This window comes from Arvicanthis niloticus, chromosome 2, assembly GCF_011762505.2.
Source record: "Arvicanthis niloticus isolate mArvNil1 chromosome 2, mArvNil1.pat.X, whole genome shotgun sequence".
Lineage (NCBI taxonomy): Eukaryota > Metazoa > Chordata > Mammalia > Rodentia > Muridae > Arvicanthis > Arvicanthis niloticus.
The window spans coordinates 78,714,269-78,733,068 of NC_047659.1; the positions used below are offsets into that span (position 1 = coordinate 78,714,269).

An 18,800-nucleotide genomic window follows, 5' to 3' on the forward strand; every position below is an offset into this window, starting at 1 on the left:
CATAGTATATTACCAAGTCTTGAAGCTGGATGTGGTATCGATCTGTAATCTCAGTACTCTGAGAGGCTGAAACAGGAGAATTGTTGTAAGTTCAAGGTAAATGTTGGCTATTTAGTGAGTTCTAGGCCAGTCTAGTTTATATACAGAGACATTGTCTCAGGAAAAACCATCACACACACGCATACATGGACCTGTGCGTGCACGTGCACACACACACATACACTCACACAGACACAGACACAGACACACACACACACACACACACACACACACACACACACACACACAGAGGCACACAAGACCAAAGCAAAATAAAACCAAGAGTTTGGCTAGTGTTCTGAAATCTGAGAACCTCTTGAGTCTGAAAACTGCATACTGTGAGCAGTGCATGCATGCATACAGTGAGCGGCATGAGAGGCAGTGGGTGAAGAAGCCTTGCTCTTGCTTTCACAGGCTTTATGTGAAATCTGAATTTTATCTCTTCTAAGAGTTTTTGTTTGTTTTTAGTGTTTCTGTTTGTATGTGATGCTGGGGTTACTCAGTGTTCTATTTTTTTTCCAGACAGGCAGACTACCTTAAAATAAATAATAACAAAAGATAAATGTGGCCTAAAGATAAGTACAGAGGAGGCATCAGGGCACAGGGAGTATGGGTGTGAGGAAGACGAGATGGAGTAGGGAGTATTCACAGTGTTTAACTCACCATTTGGTAAGTGTGAAGATAGTATCAGGACCAGTTGTTAGACTTAGCATCTGTGGGAAAATGGGAGGCCTGTTGCTCAAGAAGGGAGTACCTAAGAGGGTCTCTCCTGTGTCCTCATGGAAAGAGCTATGTGAGTGTGTGATAATGAAAGAGGTGGTGCTGGGCTTCTCTTCAAACAGAGCCCTCTTCAACATGTCATTACTTCTCATCTTTAAGAAACTATACACCAGGTGTGGCGGTGCATCCCTGCACTCCCAGATGTCAGGAGACTGGAGTCAGATTGACTTTGAAGCTCAAGGAAAGACTGGGCCATACAGAGCGATACTGTAAAGTGGGAGAGCAAAAGGGACAGAAGGAAGATGAGAAAGGGAAACAATGTATTTAAGGAAATTTAAGAAATAGATACAAGGAAAATGAAGATGCCACCTCTAACACATTATCCAGAAATTACACATCAGTATTTTGTGCACAATTTTAATGTTGTATAATAAGCTAAAACTACCTTAAAAGAGAACTATTATTTTGATGCAGTCTTTTTAATTGAAATAGAACTCTATCACCTTTTTCCCCTCCATTTTGTACCAAGCCACCCTTCTTCAAAGCCATGTTCCCCAACTCTCTCAAGTTAGTAGCTTTTTTTTCCTTTGACTATTATTTGCAAAAAAAAAAAAAATTCCGTTTTTCCTCCCAGCCCCTGCTGGGATCCTAGCCCTGCAAGAGTGGTACATGCTCTTAACTGCTAGCCATGTCTCTAGCATACATTAATATTTTGTTGTTTATATAATACTACAAGTCCAAGTCTTAATTTTTTTCCAGGAAAAGGCAGGTAGTGAGATCTTAGGCTGTGGTGACTATGTAGTCTTCACTGAAACATCAACAATTGACTTCATTCAAACAAACGGCAAGCCTCTTTCCCAGTAAAGCTGTATTTGCAGAAAGGACCAGCAGCCCACATTGGTCATTATCACAGTTTGACAGCCTTTGGCTACACGTGCATTTCAGTCCTTTTGTTCCTCTCTTTCCTTCCATCTTAGAAAACCTATTTGAAAACCTTTTTATTTGTAATTGACTATGGATCAATAGGAATTGCAAAAAGGTTGTGAAGCACTTTTGCTGCACTGTGTTGTGTTGTATGAACGGCTAGCATCCGCTGGCAAGAGAGGAAGAGGCCTGCAGTCTTAAGGCTTTGCCCACCTCCATGTACTCTGAAGAATCAGTGCTTTTCTCAACAGTTCCTTCTTTTTCATTACTGGGTGGTATTCCATGACACTGCACTCTGGCCGTTCTCCCACTGTAAGGTGTTCCAATTGCTGAGATTACTCCTATTTTGAGGTGTTTTGAATAAAGGTACTTCGACCCCCTACACACCATATCCCAGACTCCTGTCTTTGATAGGTATATGTTTCATGTGGAGAACACTGGATCAATCCTGACCTCTCCATTGCACAACAAAGGAAGCAAGTCTTCCGAAGGAGCCTCGAGTTTGACATTTCCAAGATTAAAACCTTTTGCAGCATGCGCAAGGTGGAAGGTACGCTTTGAAGTTAACTTACTTTGATGTCCTAACATACCTGATGATATTGGTTTCTACTAAAAAATCATGTTTATTTAAACAAGCATCTTGCTGTTCAGCTCTTTGGCCTCATTTATTAAAGTATATTTAACCAGGTTGCATATTTTGTTACCTAATATACTTTGGAAGAGCAAAGAGATTTAAAAAACTCAACATAATCTGTTTTATCTTGGGCAGATATATAATTATTTGTGAGACCCATGCATTCTCATCAAGGAAAATGGATTAAATGTCCAATCACGTTTTAATGTTGTACCATCTGTTTATGTAATCAATCTCTTAGGGCTTTATGAGTTTTCAGTCTGCAGAGACCCAGTTGGCTGAGAGGAAAAAACTTAGAATGTTGATCTTCTTATGTCTGGGCTCCCAGGCTGGGGTCTATGTCTTTGCTCATTTGGCCCAGATAGTATTTTGAGTGGTCTCTATGCTTCCTGCTTAGCTAAGCTTGCTTCCTTCTCTGTCTTGCTTTCTGAAACCAGGCAGTGACCTCTGGGTTACCTCTGAAGTCTTAGCTAGAGAGCCATATCACCCTTAGTTAATTTGGGAAGTTTCCAGAAAGCATCTTGGCAAATCATAGGTCATAGCTGCACCTTCAGAAAGCCAAGCCCATATGCATGTAGCCATGAGAGAGCATGCCACAGAGTCCTGATGTTTCCCTAGCATTTCCACAGTGAGGCCAACATGGGGAAATAGGATTGCTTTTACCTCTGTTCTTGCAGGTTAACACTGAACTTCAACTCCGTGTATACTAAGTGGGAGGGAAAGGCTTGTAGGAAACTATGCATTGGTGCTATGTTTACTGACTTACATGGGTGTTGTCTTAGGAGAGTATGGCATTTGAATGTCAGTTGGCATTTGGGGAGAGAGCCCAGTCAGCAAACTGCTAGCCACTGGGATTGATTGCTAGTATTCTTGGGAACAGTCAAGTACGATGGCAAGAACCTGTGATCCCATCACTGGGGAAGCTAAGACAGACTAACTGGCCAGCTAGATTAGCCTCTTCAGTGAGTCCCAGTTCCTAGAGGGAATCCTTGTCTAAAAACAAACAAAATAGATGGTTTCAGGGGAACAACATAGAGTTGTTCTATGCCTGCCAGCCCCCACCCCCACTTCTGTCTTTGTACTTTTCCTTTTCTCTGTAGCATCTCACTTTTCCTTGTGAGATGCCTTTTTCTCTTATCAAGTAAGGAAAATCCATGACCTCACACATGTATTTGACACCAAGGTTTCACATGCATCTTTCACAGTATTGAAATTTATGGTTGAGTCCCAGAGAACAATCTAACTCTAAAGATATTGAGATAGAGATAGAGATAGAGGGAGAGGGAGAGGGAGAGGGAGAGGGAGAGGGAGAGGGAGAGGGAGAGGGAGAGGGAGAGGGAGAGGGAGAGGGAGAGGGAGAGAGAGAGAGAGAGAGAGAGAGAGAGAGAGAGAGAGAGAGAGAGAGAGAGAGAGAGAATCTCAGGCATCCTGTTAAATAAAGACCAACTTTTTGGTTTAAGGAACGCCCAGTGGCTTGCCAGTGCTCTATAGTCATAAGTAATATGTCTCTGCGATTTGTCTATTTCTACCCAGCTCTTGTTTTAGAAGTCCAAAGTGACCTTGTGTGTGGGGGCAAGCTTGCTGTGAATAAACCTGTGGCAGATTTTGAAGAGGAGAAGCAAGTGAAAGGACTAGAGGAGAGGCAGATGGGAAATGCTGCTTTAATAACACGAGATGATCCCAGAGAGACTCTGTAAGTAATCACTGTGGCTCAAAAGGAACCAGGGCCTTGTGATTGCAGCCCATCCACCTGCAGTAGTGTGGAGCCCAGCAGGGAACTCAGAGAAGTTTCTGAAATTCCATCACTTGAAGACACAGTGTTTTGTTAGTTTTCTAACAGACGAATGGAGCCAGAGCTTGAACCATCACCTTCATCTACTTGGATGGTGTAGCCACAATGTGATGATTTTTAAAAAGACATTGCACTTTTCTTCTCCCCCTCCCTTCCTCCCCCTCCCCCTTACTCCTTCTTCCTTCTTTCTTTCCTTCCTTCCTTCCTTTCTTTTTTATTTAATTTTTTTAGTTCACCATGTTCTGCCCTGGAAAACACTGAGTCATTCTGAGCCATTGAAGTAGTTTCTGGAGGATCTCCGTAGTGTCATCCTTTCAAGACATCGAAGTTCCATCTGTAGACTGTTATCTTTCTAACACGTGGGGTTTTTTTCCACCCAGTTCTTCAGTGAGTGTGTGTCCTGACAAGTTGAATAATAATCTGCTCTCTGCTGCCCTCATCTCTGACTGTCAGAGATGCCATTTGTACCTCATGGTCACTCCCCATGGCACATCTCTTCTTGGTCTAGCATACCAGGTTCTAGTAGGTGACAAGCAGTGACCTGAAGGTGACACAATCCTCATGTCCACCGCAGATACATTCTTCTGCCTCCAGTTCTTGTTGCACACTTGTCTGTGGTGACTTCACCATCAGTACTAGTTTCAATGGTACTGTGCATGGGTGCCCTTGTTAGACTCCTTCTCCCTGGTCCTTCTTGTCTAACCTGGGAATTCTGTGTGAGAAAGGGCTCTGTATCATGTGCTCTACAGACAGAATAAAGGAATAAGTGAGTACATTTCAAAAGAAAGCTCCAGCAACTGCCTAACTTCATTCATCCTTGTTACAAGCTTTGTTCTTTTTAATTTTTACATTTATTAATTTTGCATGTGAGTGCTTCACAGTGCAGGTGGGGAAGTAAGAGGTCAAAGGCTTAATTCGCTCCTCTCTGTGTAGACTATAGGAATCAAACTCAAGTTGTCAGTCCAGGCAGCAGATACCGGTACCTGCTGAGCCATGATTGGCTCACCTTGTTACCAACATAGAAGAAGCCGGTTTAAGGAAACACTTTTCTTAATCTGACCCGTGATTCACCTAGTCCACGTCTCAAAACTACAGTCACTGGAAAGCATCTTTTTCTTTCAGAGACCATTTTCTCCCATGTGGCATCTTCCATGAGAGTTAGGCAAGCAGACACAGTTTTCCTAACAAGCCTTTCATTCCTCTGAAGAATTCTTCTTCTGGCCTGAGTTACCATGCTATACTTAGACAAAACAGGAAGGGAAAAAAAAAGTGTCTTAGAGCAAAAAGATCTGCTTTGTTCCAAATCAGCCGCATCAAGGCCTGGAGTCCTTAAGGTAACAGGGCTTGCAGCGCTCGGTGCCATGTGGGTCTCACCCAAACATCCCAGGCAGGCGTTGGGACCCTGTTCTCCACATCCGGAGGTGTCACCGGCTCACAGGTCAGTTTTGTGGACTCACAATTTTGATGGCTCACAACTCTGCTTTGGTGACTCACTCTTAGAAATCTCAGTCCCTTGTGCACGCTTCCATGCAGAACTGTGCTTGTAGCCAACAGGCCTGAGTCCTCACCGTGGACCCAGTTGTCCCTTTCTGGACCCCATTTTCACTAGTTCCTTGAACTGTGTCTGAGCAGATCGTCTTCTTTATTCCTTTAAATGTTTTTTTTTTTCCAATTTATCATTTAGTTAACCATGTCTTATCATGAAAAGGCATGGTTTTGGCTCCTGTGTTTTCATACTTTCATCCCGTTATCTGTTACTCTCGTACACCCCTCTCTTATCGCTCTCTCCACGCCCTTCTGCTCTAGCCTAGCCACCTTTGTCCACCTCCTTGGGCTTCCGTGTTACCCTCTCTCATGTTCTTCCTTCCTGTCCAGGAAGGTGTCTTTGCTGACAAAACTCTATGTTAGAAAGTTACCGTGCAGTTTCTCTGGAATCCCTCAGTCTGTGTCTGTGGAGGATCTAGCAAGTGAGGACTGAGATGACTTACAGAAGGACATTCGTGAAGCATGCTCTGATGACCTAGATCTACAAGAGACCCTTCTTTCCTTTCTGATGAGATTATAACTTAATTACAGCATTCCCACCTTCCCTTCCCTTCCCTTCATCCAGACTCTCCCATATGCCCCTCCTCGATCTTCTTCAAACCCAGGGCCTCTTTTTCTCACTATCACATGAGTATATGTATGTCCATGTATATTTCTAAGTATACGATGCTCAGTCCATATGTTACTTGTATGTATGTTTTAGGGGCTGGAAGGTGGGTCTTTTGCATCGCTGGGTTCTGGGGGGAGATAAGCCACAAAAACCTTTAAGGAGCTGGATTTGAATGAGCCTGGGCACTGACCGGGCATCCCTGCTGATGGGAAGCCATTTCAGAGCACAGAATTTTGGAATGGCCTTCTCATTTTCTCAACATTGCAGACATTGTCTCTTCCTGACTCCTGAGCCCTGAGGGGATCTACCTCCCTAACCACTCACCTTGTCATATTAGCATCTTCCTGTTCCTCCGATGAGTCAAATGAATTCTCGATTTGCTTTTTGCTTGTTTGTCTTTGTTTCTGACTAGAGTGATCTTCCTCACATAGGGGACTTCTTCCCAGCCCTCAGTTTAACTTTAACACAGCCTCTGAGAAGACACCGAGAGTACATGAGATCCAGGGCAGTGACTCTCCCCTGCAATGAGCTGTTTCCTTCCACCGGGCGGGGGAGCACAACTTATGATTATTCATCTCCGTGTCTGTTATCTTTCTTCTTCCCAAAACAATGAGAGCATCATGAACTGAGAACTTACTTGTCCTGTGTATTGCTGTACCCAACCCAAAGAGTTCTATACCTGGTATACAGTAGATGCTAGATAAATATTATTAAGGGAATGAATAACTAATGGAGACGCAGCTGCAAATTAGCAATTTGGTTAATTAATTATTTAAACAAGACAGTTTTTTTTAAGGCTTTTCTAAAATTGACTGGACTACATTTGACTTACTAGGAATATCAAAGGCTGCTAAATTCCAAGTGAGGGTGAGGGTGGCAGGGCTGCACTTTCTAATTCAAACACAAGGTGGCACTGGTGTATTTTCAACCACTGGGGATAGGCTGCCGTGGGAAGCTGCTTGTGCTCAGGAAGCCTTGGCTACACGCCAATCATATATCCATAAGCAGCGCTGGCCCTGGCCCTTGATAAGTGCACAGTCACATGTGTTAGCATCAGAGTTGATCTGAGGTTCTCTCATTTCATAATGCTCATAGTTACATCAAATTATCACCATCACTTGAGTGTCTGTCTACAGGATACCCCAGAGAAAGGATGCTATCTACCCAGTTGCATGCTGGGGCTGAAGTACACTTGCTGCTTTGCCTGTGTGTTTATCCCACCATTGACAAAACAGTCTTTATAATGCTACGTCCCAGTCCCAACCAAAAAAAGCGTGTTCCAATAGCAACCTAGAGTTTAGAATTCATAGGTCTGAACAGTGGGTGCTAATCCCACCCATCTGTGTCTTGAGCATTCAAACTATCGCTATTGTATTCTAGTGTTTCTGTGTACTTTTCTCAGTTAAAAAATCAAGTGTGCAACTGTGCTTTAAGGCACTTTAGATTACTACCTCTATCGAGAACAAAATTCCTTAACATCCATAACACATGCCGCCCTGTCATCTGGGGTTATACTGCTTCAGGCACTTCAGGCAAAACTAGGACCCACTTTATCCTGGTATTAGGAATGTCATTTCATGTTCATTATGAGTTGTTGAAACTACTGTTTAATGGTCTTAATATAACTTTTCAATATAATATGTGGGCTTGCTTTTCAAAACTAAAATAGCAAAAATGAATATTGTTTATTATGTGATTGAGCGATTTTATTTGTAAGCCTCTACTAAAAGATCTAAATTCTGTACTACTGAGGTATGGATTTCCAAATCTAGATGCCTCTCCCCCCATGAAAATATGATTTACAGAAGCACCAGTATCCTGTAGGCTGTGGCCAGGCTGCATATGAAACCCCTGTGATCACACATCAGCATTCTTAGACTTGACTTCACCCCCGCATCTTAACAGAGACTCTCACGCGAGAGCCCATCTCCGCATGGAAGCCTGTCGCAGGACACTCAAGTACGCTTGGCAGGACCCTTCATACAACCTTGCTACTGATGGCAGCCTTCCAAAGAAAGCAGAGAAAGAGCTCTTTGAACATGTGCAGCCTCCAAAGAAACGAAGGTAAATGTGCGGGAGATTTCTGTTGGTAGGTTCTGTCTGGCCTTGGACTCCCTCACGCTGGTACAAGCACATTCCTTAACATTTCTACTTTGATTTGCTACTGTGTGTGCCAGCATGTACTTTTTTTTTTTTTTTTTTTTTTTTTTTTTTTTTTTTTTTTTTTTTTTTTTTTTTTTTTTTTTTTTTTTTGTCTTGTGATACTGATCAAAGCATCTGGGACTAGTTGGAAGGGGCGGTTCTTTACCGTTCAGCTCATCCTGTGCAGGGTTATATAATGTCTTGGTATGTGATGTGATCTACTCTTTCTACTAAACAGTAGTTTCATCTGCCTGTGAGTCCTGAGAACTTGGAACAGAATTCGAAGCTTTATAGTCATCAAATGCATGTGAGGATAAATTACTGAACACTCTTGTAAGACACTCTCAAGTCCCTCAAGAAGCTAAGAAAATACAGTTTTTCCCTTTAAACATGTGTTCTGGTCCTGACCCAATGAAACGCTAGGGATATAACATACATTGTATTTTTTTCGTCTTTAGACTTTTGCTTAACACTAGAGTGGTTACCAGCACACATGAGTTAAACCATTCCACACATGTAGCAGTTAGCATTAGATCATGCACAGAGCAGGAGCTTAATGGAGCTCCTTAGATTACTGTCGATGAATTCCAATGTTTACACTGTGTCGCACATCTGCTTAAGGTTTTAATGTTCTTAAGTAAGAGATTTATTTAAATGAACTTCCTGGTGTATCCTTATTCTCTTAGGATAATTCTCCACTGAAAATTTTGGAGCCCAGAACCCAGAAGTAACAGAAGAAAAGTATTTCCATTTGTACAGAACACCATTATTTTCCTGTTTTCACTCTGCATGCTTTCTCTCCTCTTCCTTATTTTGTTTGAATTTCACCTTTGTCTTTCTCTGTACCACTTCTCTGCCTGAACTTTCTTACTCTTAGCTGGCAAATGTTCTGTTAGATAAACATTCATTGCTTTCATAAAATAAGCTCAGGATTCCACTTTAATTTTTTTCTTATTAGCATGCAGTGTGTGTGTGTGGATACAAGCCGGTAGAGGCCAAAGAGAGAATATTGCATCCCTGGAGCTGGAATTTGAAGTGCCTTCTGGTCTAGTTGGTGGATGCTGCAAGCCAAACTCAGACCCTCTAAAGAAGCAGCCAGTACACTCCCTCCAGCCCCAGGATTCTACTTTCCATACCAGCTTATGGGCACACTGCTGGTGGCCTTGCTGTTGTGCTCCTGGAATATTTACCACTGCAAGGTTAACAGCCCATGGGGAAGGTCTCAGCAACGGAACTGAGCATCTTGGTGCATGCACTTCCAGGAGCCATTTTCTTACTAATGGTTTCCTTCCTTAGTCATTTCCCAAAGCATAGCAGATCGTGGAAGCTATGTCATCAGGAGTTTGAATACAGAGATGAGCAAATCATCAGCCTCGCTGCTCCTCAGCTGGTCCTGGGAGTACAAGTCTCCAAACCACGTTCAGGCACAGAGGTCATTTTGGTGGAAAAGAAATCTGATGAAAGTCGCCAACACTGGACACACAAGGCAGACAGCAGGTAAACCCATTGCATTGGGAGGTTTACACATCAAACTGTGCATGAGATCCTAAGAGGTCTGGCATGGTCTCCCCACAGCAGGCAGGAATATAGTTGAGCACCTCAGAATTTCGGTTTTACTTGGCTAAAAACTTTTTATCCTAGTAAAAGAAGAGACAGAGGGACAGGAAAGAATTTTAGGTAAGCTACATTCAACTTTACCAGCTGTTAGATTCAGAAAAGTGATCTATTCATTTCTTAGTTTTACCTGGCCATTGGCTCAAGACTAGGCACTCATCTAATTTATGTTTGCAACAAAGAGAAATCAAAAAAGAATTCTAAAGTGTTTCCAGGTTTTGAAATATTTGGAGATCTTTGTTTACCTGTGTCTCCCACTTAGGTGCCTTCCCAGTTTTTCATTCATGAAAATAACTAATAGTTTCTAATCATACAGTAAGTACCACTTACTATTGATCAGATGCACTAACCTAATTAATTGTCTGGCCTTGGGTCCAGATTCAAAATGTTCACAACCTTTTCTTGAGAAGATCAGAAGAAATCGAAAACAACTTGGCTATGTGATTATACTTAAAAAATTTTTACTAATCTTATTGCATATGATAATTGGTTATGTTGAAATAGGAAGGATGTCCAAGTCAATTAAGAGTATATTTAGAGATAAAAATGCAAAATATTTTAATCAGTTTTATTTTAGGTTTTCTAGCAAAAATCTGGAGAGGTAGCTCAACAGTTAAGAGTACTTGTTGCTCTTGCAGAGGACCAAAGTTCAATTCCCCGAACCCACAGAAGAGTGAGATGCAAACTGTCTTTCTAACTCTGGGGGACCCAACATCTTCTTTTGCCCTCCATGGGCACCTGAATGCACATATGCATGCATACAGCAGACATATGTTTATACACACAATTAAAAGTAAAGAAATTATAAATTCTAGCAAAAATTAAAAAGTCAAGTTTCACTTAAATGAAACAAGACAGAATGTGGACAATGTTTAGGTCCATGATGCTTCATTGAACATTTCTATTTATTTTTGTGTACATTTGAGCATTAATTTAACATGGGAAAATAGCTACTTCCTGTTTGTTCTTTATTGCTCTACTTAAAATTCTACCATTACATCTAGTGGGTCTGTAGTGATCTCCTTAGTCTCTTGCACACTCTACAGGGATGTTTAGTCAGGCATTCATGCAAAATACTTCTTAATGGGAAGGAGCTGTGACTTTTGCTGTATTCTCTAAACATCTGCACTGCCCATGGCTTAGGCCTCTGCACATTGGGGCAGATGGAGAAAGCTCTCAGAGGTAGCATCAGCAATCCTGGGAAGGCAGAATGCAGCTTGCTCTACTCTGCACAATAGACAACACACAATAGCCACTGGCCACGCGCTGGTGAAGCTGGAGAGAAACTTGCTGGACAGAGCTGCTAACGTGTTTCTCTACTCCATCCACCAGGGCTGTGCTGTCTGTTTGGTGGGGAGCTAGTATAGGCTGTTTTCTCTACAAATGACTAGGTATATGGACCATAATTCACTCAGTCAGCCGACATTATGTATGCATTAAAGCAAGAATGTACCAAGAGGATACCCCAAATGCAAGGACACTCAATTTTTATAAAAGAAATGCCATTGCATTTTTTTAAAAAATCACATACTGACTCTGACACAATTATGGTGGGTAACTTCAGATGTCCACTCTTACTAATAAACAGATCATCCAGAAAAAAATCTAAATAAAGAAAATCTGAGTTAAATAATATCATAAATCAAATGGACCTAACAGAAAGCCACCCAGTATTCCACTCAAATACTAAAAAAATAGAGTTTATTCTCAGCAGCCCGTGAGACTTTCTTCAAAATTGACCACATTTTAATATGCAAAGCAAGTTTTAGAAAATTTAGAAAAACTGAAATAACAACCTGCACCCTGACCACCATAGATTAATGCTACAGGTTATTGATAGGACCGTTTTAGGAATGGAACTTCAGCAAACTAAAAAGATCAAGATTCTTGTTTCTGGAGAACTGGAGATTCTTGTTCCTAGAGCTGCCAAGGTATATATTATATTTAGAGCATCTTTCTGCCTTGTCTTTCTGGATTATGATAGAGTTCCCATGATTGCCTTTTAAAAATTAAAAATGAATTTTTATCAAAATTTATTCTGATTATAATTTCTGCCTCCCCCAACTCCTCCCAGATATCCACTGACTTTCTACCCACCCAAATCCATACCTCTGCTCTCTCTGTCTCTTTGTTTCTCTCTGTGTCTTTCTCTGTCTCTCTGTGTCTTCTCTCTCTCTGTCTCTCTCATACAAATAAGCATCTAAAAATAATAATAAAATAAGATGAAAAAACACACATACATAAACAAACCAGAATGAGATGAAACAAACCACTAAAAGTAAAAGCACAAGAAACAAACATGGACTTTGACATACACATTCAAACTCACAGAAATCCCACAGAAACACACCCCAAGACATAACATTCTTAAATTTGAATTCAGGCACAGCTGATGTGTGCAGTTGGATATATAAGGGAATGACTATGTGACTCTGACTTAGTGGCTTGGATATGCTTGCATCCTCATCATGAGCGAACGGTACTTCAGAGTCCTATTCAGCATTGTCATTTATTCTCCTGGGTACTGGAAAAGAAGGAGCAGACAGGGAAGTTAAAGAAAATTAGAAAGAAAAATTTACCTAAAACTCTGTTAGCTGTTGGCCCATGAGCTTTAGAAAACTTTAGAAAACTCTAGCCATAGGTAACACTAGAGTCGCTTTTAGACCCTGAAACTCTACAACTTTGCCATCTTGAGGCTATCCTTCATCAAGCCGTGGGACATTGATGGGTAGTTTGGTGGAAACATTTGGCTGTTAAGATGCTTTCATCTTTTCCAATTTTGACTGTACTATTGACTGCTGCTTGCTCACAGCAGAATAAGTATTTACTTTCTATAGAAAACGTGTGCTTACAAAACTTCTGCATAAAGCCCCTGTATGCCAAACCGCAAGGTGGAAACACTGTATGCCAATACTATTCAAATGAGCATAGCTTCAAAGCAGTAAGAAACAGAGCTCTATTCTAGATAGTAAAATGTAGACATCTTGACATCTCAGGTATCAGCACTGCAGGAAACAACACTGCAGGAAATCAACACTCACATTCATTTGAATGTTGTTGCATGCCAAAACAATGAACTATGAAAATGGCTGAACCCAGAGAGGTGAGCTATATAGAATACTCTCTGTCTTGGAGAATCAAGCCATGATACATGCTAAGGAGGCATTTCATAAAGTTGAGTATCCATTTTGGACATTCAGTGGTACCCCATTAAATAGTACTAGGGGAGAAAATATGAGTATTATCATTTTTCACAAACAAGATGGACTTTTAAAATTCCTGTTTTCCAGAATTTTGTAATTCTTCACAATGAAGATGTGTTTTTTTTTTTTTTCTCAGAAAGTTGAATTGGATATCTGGAACTTTTTAAGTTTTATAGAGAAAACTGTATTTTTTAAATAATGGATACTTCTCCATTTTCTTTTTGTTCCTTTATTCTTACATTTTTACATTTTATATTCAAGGTGAGCTATATTTTCAATGGCAGAAATGCCACCACTTGTCTCTAATGTAACCATGTTTAGAAAAATAAAAAAAGAAATAAAGAATGGTTTTTTTATTCAGACAAAAGCCCTGAACATTTATTTCAGTTCTTAAAAATGGTGTAAGAAAAATAACATAAAGGTTTTACTCAGTCATTTGTAATGCTCCAAGATCACTTTTTCTTTGACTATTTGTGTTTATTGTCTTGCTTGTTCCTTGACTATTTGCATCTATTGTATTGCTAGTTCCTCAACCTAGAACTGACCTTAATACTTGTATGTAATTAAAATGGTACAAAAGCAAAAAGGGGGAGGAGGGATGGTATAGGAGGTCTCTGGGGGGGGGGGTGAATGGGAAAAGGGGATGACATCTGAAATGTAAATAAATAAAATATCCAATAAAAATACATTAATTACTGGAAAAAGAAAACAGAAAAAAACCCTCAGCATAAGAGCTGGAGAAGTGGTTCCATGGTGGTGGTGTTGAGAATGCTGTTTCTGTTCCCAGCACGTACACAGCAATTTACAATCACTTATCACTCAGTTCCAGGGGACAAAGTACCCTCTTCTGACTTCCATCTGCACCAAACAAGCAGACAGTATACACACAGACATGTAGCAAAACACACATATAAATAAATAAATAAATAAATAAATAAATAAATCTCTTTTTAAAAAATTTCAACATAGGGGCTGAAAAGATGGCCAAGCAGTTAAAAACACTTGCACACTGCCAGACAACCAGAGCTTTGTTCATAGCATTCACATCTGTTGGCTTATAACTCTAGTTACAAAGGGTGCAACTCCCTTTTCTGTGCTGCACAGGTCTGTTCACACACACACACACACACACACACACACACACACATACAAACACCACAAATAAAACTTTTAACATTTTCAACATATCTCTTGGACTTTAGGGAAATCTTCTTTGGAAACATGAGGATTTAATAGAGAATATATATTAACATATGTATGTATTTATTTTATTCCTATGTGTCTGTCTGTGTGTATGTATGTGCACATAAGCATAGGTGCCTGTAGAGGTCAGACAACGTGTCAGATCTCCTGGAACTGGAGTTACAGGTGGTTGGAGCCACCCAATGTATGTGTTCTTGACTGGTGGACCATGAATAGAGCCCACATCAAAATATTTTTAAAAGCCACAACAGTGCATAATTATAGATAATGATTTCCTTTTATATGCATTAACTCATTTGACTGCCATGGGATACACAATACTCTAATATATAGATGGGTAAATTGAAGCACTGAGTTATTAATACCACACAATATGAAGACATGAACCCAGGATTCTATCCCATGTAGCATAACTGTAAAATCCACTTCACCATCTTGAAAACTTCTCAGTAAAAGCAACATAGGCCATAAAGTGTGGGTTTAATCTAGATATAGAAACTACACCATGATTTAATCAGGGAAAATAGATTATGAAGAATTATTAAACTATGATAAAGCATGAACTATTATTTATAAATTATACTTAAGGTATTATACTGGACATTTGATAATATCTTAATCAGAATATCATACTTATATGTTCTGATTAGCTGGTAGGACATAAAGAGACTTGAATTTTCTCATAGAAGAAATGTATAGAAATTCCACCTACATTGATCACAATATGTTATATAATGGGACTGATTCTGTCTTCTTAAGGACCTTTCACCTGGTGAGTAACCCAGACCTTGTACTGGCGGTGTCTATGACCAAAGCTAAAAATGAAGCCCTTGGCTATCCAGTTATCATTCAGGTAAGATATGCACAGGCCAACAAGAAGCTGTGACCTTTCACGAAGCTGCAGGGAGGCTCTGTGCCTCTTTGTTACAGAGCAAAAGAATAGCTGCCATAGAAGGTTATCTTGAATGTCAGTGTTAAAAATGTCTTTTTTTTTTTTTTTATTATCCTCTGCCTAAACTTCAAATTGAGCATAGTGAGATACCTCTCAATTTAGTTCATTCTGACCAATGGCGACTATAGGCTTGCTGGTCATCTGGAGTGGGGCAGTTACTGCAGTCACACACTGGCAAGCATGAGAAACACTCCCAACAGATTTCATGGAGCTTGCAACCTCTGGGGGTGATGGCTGTGAGGAGCACAGACAAGGACCCCTGGTCTGGGTACTGGGGGAAAAGACATGGTCAGTCTTTTTGGAGGTCATGAGCCCACAGTAGTAATTCTAAGTGACCCACTTACAGAACCTTTAATGCAGGCTTCATTTGAGTTTTGGGCGAAGACCCAGGAAACTCTTTTCTGCCATCCTTCCTTATAACCAAACACTTATAATAGTGGTGTGTTTTTCCTTGCTAGGCCAAGACAAGGCTTAGGAAAATTCCAGTTCTGCCTTTGCCTTCTGTAAGCTCCACCCTAGTTTCCATTGAGCAGAATAATTATCTCCAAATAATATTTGTTTTATTCTATGCTTTCAGTGAAGAAACTTTTCCAGTTAGGAATCTGAAATCAGGACACAGAGTCAGGATGGAGTGAGTCTTATTTAATTAAGTCTTCTGTCCTCATAAACCAGGATGAGGCATTTATTCTGGAGACATAGTGCACATAACATTCCATGCTTCTTGTAGGGTACCTCTTTGACACAGGCCACTGTGAGATTAAGCCTCACCACGTGGCTGCATATTCAGTTGTTTCCTGAATCGTTTGCATATCATTTGCAGATAGTAATTTCACACCCTCCCATGTGTCTGTTCCTATAAGGAATAAACTTAATTGTTAAGTTAATTAGTATTACCTTTTGAGATGTCTTTTAATTGCTAGTAATTCATCATTTTATGTATTAGATAGTAAGTTTGTGAGAAAACATTAAAATGTCAGGTTAATGCTGTTAGAACCTTTCTTATCACCTGAGAATTTAGCCTTTGGTTTACCAGGCCTTGGAGGGAACTCCGTTGTCTGACCCATTTAGTTAGCGATCAGGACTTCTTGATTATCAATCTCTTACCAGGTAAAGTAGTTAGTGTATATTATAATGTGTAAGTGTATATTATAACATGAGGCATCATGACAAGGATTCTTAGAGCTAACATGCCGGCTTGCATCTTGTTAAGTTGAAACTGTTTTTTTGTTTTTTGTTTTTTTAGTTATACTTGAGATAACTCAATAGTGGTATAATTATATTTAAAAAGTTAAATTCAATAGCAATAGAATTAAAATACATACCCAGTTTCTGTGGTATATTCAGCTGAGTTGTTTAAAAAATAGGCTTTTTGAATATCAGTGAAATACATGTTAAATTGTCAACAAATTGCTCTTTTTCCCTTAGTGAGCTGGTGCTTGGGAGATGGTATGTATGTTTGGCAAGAACATAAAAGCAATAGGCAAATTCACATACTGTTCCAAAAAGAGAAGTCAAGTAATCTTTCTAAAAAATGCTTTCTTGGTCAATAACATAATCTTTTAAATTACCTTAATCTATAATTCTTCTAGAAGTTTTTCCTAAGAAATTTTTGTGTATTTACATATAAACTACATGTACACATAGTATATATGTATTTAACTATATGTAATATGTATAGTACACATGTATATGTGTGTTATTATATAGATATCTATGTAAATATATGTATTAATTATTGTATATTATTACATTATTATGTATGAATACATGCATATATGTATATATGTACAAATATGTATGATATGTATATATACATAATATATTCACATATATACATGTATACTATTATATATATATATGCTTCTGTCTTATCTATTATAGAAAATGTTCAAAAAAACCACTATTGAGGATTAGAAAGCATACTATTCCTAATACAAAATGGTTAATATCCTTTGAAAATGTCAGAAAAATTCACAAAATAATTAGTCAAAAATGATGGAATTACAAAATTGTATTTTTTACTGCTTTGTGAATTAAATAATATGTTTAAAATTGTGAAATATTTATGTAATTCTATTTTGATAGTAGTTAACACTGGATAGTAATTTATACAATAAATTCATACAATAAAAACAAATGTTTGCTATGCAATCTTATAAACTCACCTGTCCATTTGAGTCCGTATTTTGTTGCTGTTTTTTGGTTTTTAGAAATATAAACCATATAGCAATGGGGCTGCCAATCAAAAGTGGGATTACATGGAAAATAAGAGAGCATTTATAGCCTTTCACAGCACGGCCTTGGATAAGGAAATCACCGTGGCTAATTTTTCTGGCCTTTGTACGTCATCTGTCACTAAAGAAAACATTGATCAACCTGTAAGTACCAGTTTCCTCTCCCCACAGATGAAAGAAAAATAGGCTCATTTAATAAAGCAAGAAGATTTTTCCTGATGGGAAAGCTTAGATTCATATAAGCTAGGCACTAATTTGCTTATTTCAGACAGGGTCTTGCTACAAAGGCCAAGCTGGCTTATGACTTGCAATCTTCATGTTTCAGTTTTCTACACATGGGATTAAGGTGTGCACCACCATGTATGGCACAAATACTATTTTTGATGAAATCCCTTATACTCTGAAGTTTTCATTAGGAAAGAATGAAAGAAAACTATGAAAAGTAAAGTAAATTAAACAGTCTGTGTAAAACTAATTGTTTTATTGTGGAACATTTCATACGTATTCTACAGCAGACATCAGTACAGTGAATCTTAATTTGCCCACCACACACAGTCAGCTTTCATCAAAATTTGGTCACTTTTACTAATCCCAAATCTGATATTATTTTACCTCTAAATTAAGTATGCAATTTTATAATTTGAACATTTTCAACATTATAATTGTTCCATTGTCATGATTAACAAAATTAACAATTATATTTGAGCAATATAATAACCTATTTTTCATCAAATTTCCTGAGTTGTCTTAATAGTTCATTTTACTATTTGTCAGCTTGAGTGGAGACTCACAGGAGGTCCTCAGGTGGATCTTGTTCATAACCTGGCGCATAGTCAGGCAGCAGGCTCTGCATTTGGATTTGTAGCATCCTTGGCTTGTTTCTTCTTCCCCATGAATTCTATAATTGGGATGCACACAAGAGTCATCATTAGACCTAGGCTTAGCACTTTCCTCAGAACCTCCATCAGTTTCCTGTGTGTTTCATAATTTAGGTCTCTGAAGGCTATGGCCTTCACATATTTGGAAATTCCTCAATCCCTTTTAGTCCAATCTTATCATTATGCTTCAAATTAGTCAATTTTATCCGATTACACTGTTTTCTCCATATTAATTTGCTAAAGTTTCATCAGAATATAACCTCACTATGTAGATATTGCACTAGTCAAAAATATATTTAAAAAAACAGAA

General features: G+C 39.2%; 1 protein-coding gene across 7 annotated transcripts in view; it reads left to right on the forward strand.

Moving 5' to 3' along the window:
• The window catches only part of Dcdc1 (doublecortin domain containing 1), a 144,831-nt gene that overhangs the window by 97,405 nt on the left and 28,626 nt on the right, over positions 1-18,800 (forward strand). For all 7 annotated transcript variants that reach the window (XM_076929380.1, XM_034494462.2, XM_076929379.1 and 4 more), the window contains 6 exons: positions 2,098-2,233; positions 3,851-4,010; positions 8,170-8,328; positions 9,703-9,903; positions 15,186-15,279; positions 17,589-17,756. In XM_076929380.1, the coding sequence (XP_076785495.1) occupies positions 2,098-2,233; positions 3,851-4,010; positions 8,170-8,328; positions 9,703-9,903; positions 15,186-15,279; positions 17,589-17,756 (918 nt within the window). The remainder of the gene's footprint in view (positions 1-2,097; positions 2,234-3,850; positions 4,011-8,169; positions 8,329-9,702; positions 9,904-15,185; positions 15,280-17,588; positions 17,757-18,800) is intronic.